General features: G+C 38.1%; 1 protein-coding gene across 1 annotated transcript in view; it reads left to right on the plus strand.

Annotated features, from left to right (window-relative positions):
- EXOC6 (exocyst complex component 6) overlaps positions 1–6169 on the plus strand; it is a 106974-nt gene that overhangs the window by 14282 nt on the left and 86523 nt on the right. Inside the window, exons 7-10 of the mRNA XM_014531568.1 lie at positions 3295–3363; positions 3442–3525; positions 5280–5326; positions 5448–5568. Coding sequence (XP_014387054.1) covers positions 3295–3363; positions 3442–3525; positions 5280–5326; positions 5448–5568 — 321 coding nt within the window. The remainder of the gene's footprint in view (positions 1–3294; positions 3364–3441; positions 3526–5279; positions 5327–5447; positions 5569–6169) is intronic.

Here is a 6169-nt window from a genome sequence, read left to right on the forward strand (position 1 = left end):
CTTATTGGTGATAACATTGGCAAATATGTTCTCCCATGCAGTGGGCTTTTTTGTTGTTTTGTTGGTGGTTTCTTCTGCTATGCAGAAGCTTTTTATTTTGATGAAGTCCCATTTGTTTATTTTCTCTTTAGTTTCCACTGTTCTAGAAGCTGTATCGGTGAAGATATTGCTTCGGCATATGTCTGAGATTTTGCTGCCTGTGGATTCCTCTAATATTTTTATATTTTCTTTCTTTGTATGAATTTTTTTCTTTTAAGTTGTAATGTATGACTGTGATTCTTATTCTTACCATGTGCAAATTAAATTTATGTAGACTAGTTAGTGATAGTAGGACAATAGAATGATCTGAAGTATTAGATTGCATAATTAACTGATAAACACGAAATAGTGTAGTTTATACTTGTAAATCAGAGATAGTTCAACTTAGTTGTTCTGCCACAATTAGCAGCGAAAGTGTAAATCTAATTTTTTGAAGTGATCGGTTATATTTTAATTATCTTTTTTAAAAAATATATTTCTTTATCTGTGGTAAGCATTTAATTTCATGATAGCTTGACCTTAAAATTTAGACTAATTCTGGATAGCCTGCCTTTAAAAAAAATTGGTGCTGAGATGCTATAAAATAATTTTAATATGATTAAAGTTTTTATTTCTTTTTTTAAAGTTTTTTATTTCTTGAAAAATTCTAATAAATTTAGAAACCTTGAAATTATTATTTTAAAAGATTACTTATTTAGAGAGAGAGAGAGAGGGGAAGAGAGAGAGAGGAGGAGAGGGAGAAGGAGAGAGAGAGAGAAAGGAGAGAGAGAGAGAGAGAGAGAGAAAGAGAAACACCAATCGAACCTGTGACCCTTTGGTGCTCGGGCGGATACTCTAAACCAGTGGTCGGCAAACTCATTAGTCAACAGAGCCAAATATCAACAGTACAACGATTGAAATTTCTTTTGAGAGCCAAAATTTTTAAACTTAAACTATATAGGTAGATACATTGTTATTTACTTAATTAGGGTATTCCTAAGGCTTAAGAAGAGCCACACTCAAGGGGCCAAAGAGCCGCATGTGGCTCGCGAGCCGCAGTTTGCTGACCACTGCTCTAAACAATGAGCAACACCGGCCAGGGATGTTTTGTATCTTTGACTGCTGAGAGTATTACCATCATGCCCTACTACTAAATCCATACTGTAAGAAAAACTTGGTTGTTTCCCTGTTTTTACAGATCTATTTTATTATTACTTGTATTTGTTTCTATCATTTTCCCTAATAAGTAACTTTATAATAAAAAATAAGTCTACTCTGGGGACTCATGAGCATAGAAGTATGTTTCTTTAAAAATAATTTAGCCTGGCCGGCGTGGCTCAGTGATTGAGCGTTGACCTCTGAACCAGGAGGTCACTGTTCGATTCCCGGTCAGGGCACATGTCCGGGTTGTGGGCTCGATCCCCAGTGGGGGGCATGCAGGAGGCAGCCGATCCATGATTCTCTCTCATCATGAATGTTCTTCTCTCTCTCTCTCCTTTCCTCTCTGAGATCAATAAAAATATGTATTTAAAAAATAAAAAAATAATTTATATCTCAAGTTTGAGTAACTTTATACTACTCTCTTTCATCTATTCTGAGGTGCAACTTCTCAGAGTTGGGATACATCTTAAATTGATATCGTTTCAAGTGCTAGTGTTTTTTTTTCTTTCTTAGTGTTTTATAAAATAGTGATTATGTCTTCAATTTGATGAAATAGTAGATCATATGACTTAGCTGCATAAGAGTAGGAACTTTGTCTATAGTTATACCATAAATCCAATGCAAGAAATGCTAAAGGGACTGGTGTAAAAAGAAGAAATAAAAAGGGAAAAAAGAACACAGGCACAAAAATTTAAAATGGCAATAATGATGTAGCCTCTTATCTGTAACAGTTTTCCTGGCACCCTACCAACTATTTGAAGACATAAGTCTCTCTCCTTTATTACCTTACTAGAGGCCCAGTGCATGGATTCATGCACCGGTGGGGTCCCTCGGCCTGGCCTGTGGGGATGGGCTGAAACCAGCTCTCCGACATCCCCCGAGGGGTCCCGGATTGTGAGAGGGCGCAAGCCACACCGAGGGACCTCACCAGTGCACAATCGGGGCTGGGGAGGGACCGTGGGAGGGCTCCAGGCCATGTCCAGCCCATCTCGCCCAGTCCTGATCAGCTGGGCCCCAGCAACAAGCTAACCTATAGTTGGAGCGTCTGCCCCCTGGTGGTCAGTGCACGTCATAGCGACTGGTCGAACAGTAGGACACTTAGCATGTTAGGCTTTTATTATCTATCTATCTATCTATCTATCTATCTATCTATCTATCTATAAAAGCCTAAGTGACCATTATGACCGAACAACCGGAATGACTAAAACGACTGGTTGCTATGATGTGCACTGATGACCAGGGGGCAGACGCTCAACACAGGAGCTGCCCCCTGGTGGTCAGTGTGCTCCCACAGTCAACCTCCCATGGCTGGTGGCTGGCCAACCTCCCACAGTCCCTCCCCCGGCCGGTCCCTGCCCTGGCTAAGGCTCTGGGCAGTGGGCACCATACAATCTGGGTCTGGGAAGCCTGTAGAAGGAGAGCAACCCCAACGCTGATTGACAGAGTAGCAGCTCGGAGGGGCCAGAAGGGGCAAGACAGCAGCCTAACTGGAAAGACGTAAAATAAGCACCACCGCCATCTTACCTCTGCCACCGCACCATGCCACTCGCCCTTCTGCCCCCATTAGCCACTTCTAGCTTGGCCCCATGCTTTTCCAGGCTCCCAACTGCTGATTGGCTATCGCTCCTGCGGCTGAGGTAGGAGAGACTACCTGTCTGTCTGTCAGCAATTCCGCCCAACGGAGTGAGGTGGCTGGAGCTCGGGCAGCCAAGTAGAGCTCTATTTCCACCTCAGAGCGTAGCTGGTGTTCAGGCGTTTTGGGGCACTCTGTGGGCTTTGCTTGCCGCTACCTCAGCACATCTACACAACTAGATCAGGGCCTGCCGGCCAACCTCCCGCAGTCCCCTCCTGCCCCCCATGCACGAATTCATGCATCGGGCCTCTGGTATAGGATAATCTAAAATAGCCAGTGATGATAAATATACACAGAATGAACTACTGAACAAATGCCAAAAGAATGTAAAAAGGGCATTACATTGATAGTCTGTTTTTTATAGGTGATAAATGTTATAACATGAAGTTAATGAATCTCTTTGTCTATCTTTAACTTTACATTATCCAAGAGTGGACTAGTAGTTTGACCTCTGATTTTTTAAAAATGGTATTTTTTTTCAGGTCTTAACTGTTCAAGAGCTCGTTGATTTTTCTCCAGTTTACAGATGTTTGCACATTTATTCTGCTTTGGTAAGTATCTTTGTGTGTGTGTGTGTGTGTGTGTGTGTGTGTGTACGTGTTTTCATTACTCTGTTGATTTGATTTTAGGGTGATGAGGAAACATTTGAAAATTATTATCGAAAACAAAGAAAGAAACAAGCAAGACTGGTTTTGCAGCCCCAGTCAAATATGGTAAGTATATAAAATTTTTGAATCGGTCATGTTATCACTTTTTATCTCCTTACTTGCTTTAATTTCTTCAGAGCTTGCATCGCTATTCATTTAACTATAAATATTTATTGAACACCTACTATTTCCAGTAATTGATTTGGGTGCTGATGGTACAACAGTGAGCAAAACAGATTAAGTCCCTTCTCTCATGAACTTACATTCTATTGGCAAAGGTAGACAGTAAACAAACAAAATAGACAGTGAGTAAATAAAAGGATAAACAAGTAAACATATGAGCTGTTGGGAGTTATCATTAGTTTCTTACAACATGGTGGACTCTGTACCTTGATTAATTTTTTTTTAAAGTATTTTTTTAAATTGATTTTTTTTTTTTTTTAGAGAGTGTAGTCAGGACAAAAGTATAGTCAGGACAAAAATGTAGTGAATATGGAACTGTTTCATATATTGGTTTTGGTGATAGTTACATGACCAGATATATTTTTGAAAACTTGTAGTGCATGAAAAAGAGTGAGTTTTATTGTATATAACATATACCTCATTAGATCTGACAAGAAAACAGGAAAACCTAAATGAAGGCAGAAATTGAGATTAGTGTAAGCATTTATATAAGCTTGCTGATATAATTAGGGAATAAGAAACTATAGAGAATGTCCAAAAAATGTGAAGGAAAATCAGGTAGAATACCTAGATATTAAAGATATATTAACCAAAATTTAAAATTTTATGATAGGTTTAACAGTTGATGAATTCTCTTCAGTTGATCTTAAGAAATTATCTAGAAAGAATCACAGAGAGACAAAATGATAAAAATAGATAAGAGCAAGGGTATACAGGGAGAAGGTCTAACATATTTCTAGTTGGAGTTTCAGAAAGAGAAGATAAAACAAATGGGACAGAGGAGTATTTGAGGATATAATGGCTGAGAATTTGCCAGGACAGATGAAAAATAGAAACCTATAGGTCAAGCCTAAGGAATACCAAGTCGGTTAAATAAAAAGGATTTACTCTTAAAGACCTTACAGTGAAACTTCAGAATACCAAAGATAGAGAAAATAGAAAACCTGAAAAACATTATCAGCTGACTTGATTAATTGATGTTGACTGAATACTTTACCCAAACAGCAGACTACGCACGGTTTTCAATTAGACTTGGAATGTTCACCAAGATAGATCATATTCTGAGCCATTAAATACATCTCAACAAATATAAAAGACTTGAAATCATACAGAGTATGTCTTCTGACCACAAGATCATTATCTATATGCAAAACTATAAATAATTATAAACAATATGCAATTGTAGACCATTTGTAAAGAGTTTGACATTTATTGTGAATCAGATGAAAAGTCATTGGGAGGTTTTTAGCAGAAGATATGTGATCTCATTACTATTTGGAAGTATCATTTTTGCAGGTATCTGGAGAATAGACTAAGGATCAAGCCTGAAAGCTAGGGAGACTAGTAGGAGAATGATGTAATATCCCAAGTGAGAGATGGTGGTGGCTTGAATTAAATGCTGAGAGGGTGGGCAGTTCTGAAGTCATATTTACTTTTTAACTTGTTTATTGTCTCTCTTATTTTTAATGCAAGTTTCATGAGGGTAAGGACTTTTTGTTATTTATCAGTGTATCCCCTGGTGCTTTAAAATGTATGCAGCATATAGTAGGCTCTCAATAAATATTTGTTAATAAATGTAGTGACTTTTTTGTTCTGGTATGTATTGGTTTAAATTGATTTTTATTTTTCATTTAAAGCATGAAACAGTTGATGGCTATAGAAGATATTTCACTCAAATTGTAGGGTATGTATCTAATATGGAAATAAATATTATTTTTATATTATGTTAAATGTCAGAACTAATAATTTTGTATTTGGGTTTGAATTTTTTTAACACATGTTATATCGGTAATTACTGTTTTTAGGTTCTTTGTGGTTGAAGATCATATTTTGCATGTGACCCAAGGATTAGTAACCAGGGCATACACTGATGAACTTTGGAACATGGCCCTCTCAAAGATAATTGCTGTCCTTAGAGCTCATTCAGTAAGTCAGACAATTTATGTTACTAAATTTTTAATTTACTTTGAGAACTTCTGAGACAGATATTGTCAGAAGAAAACTGTACTTCCATCATTCTGTATATATTTAGTTATTGCTCAGATTTGGAAGTAGTACTGTCAGGCTTTCATTTGGTAATATTGGGCTGTGATTTTGCAACTGACTGGGGCTTCCTGCCGGGAGCCGGTCCATCCCAGTTGCTGCAGGGAAGAAACATCTGCACAGCATATGTTTCAAGGGACCTGGTGTATATGGCATACTGTTCTTAATGTGTTTGCTCCCCTTAGCACTATGTGTTTTGGCCAAGGTCACCTCTCCGAGAAAGGTTGTTTCCCCAGGTGGGGATTTTCCCCTGAAGTTAGGGAGGGGATAAAACCCCTTAACTAAGTGCCAGGCGGGTAGTTAATCACTTTAACTACAAACAATCACGCTTAAGCTACATAATCTTTACTCCCTGGAATGGAGATAAGAAACGCCCTAACCTTTGGAATAGAGATTGATAGGATTGGAATCAACTGATATAAATACAGATGTAACAAGATAATAGAGACAGAACCTAGAGACAGAACCTACAGACAGAACCTAG

Source organism: Myotis brandtii, unplaced genomic scaffold, assembly GCF_000412655.1.
Source record: "Myotis brandtii unplaced genomic scaffold, ASM41265v1 scaffold810, whole genome shotgun sequence".
Classification (NCBI taxonomy): Eukaryota; Metazoa; Chordata; class Mammalia; order Chiroptera; family Vespertilionidae; genus Myotis; species Myotis brandtii.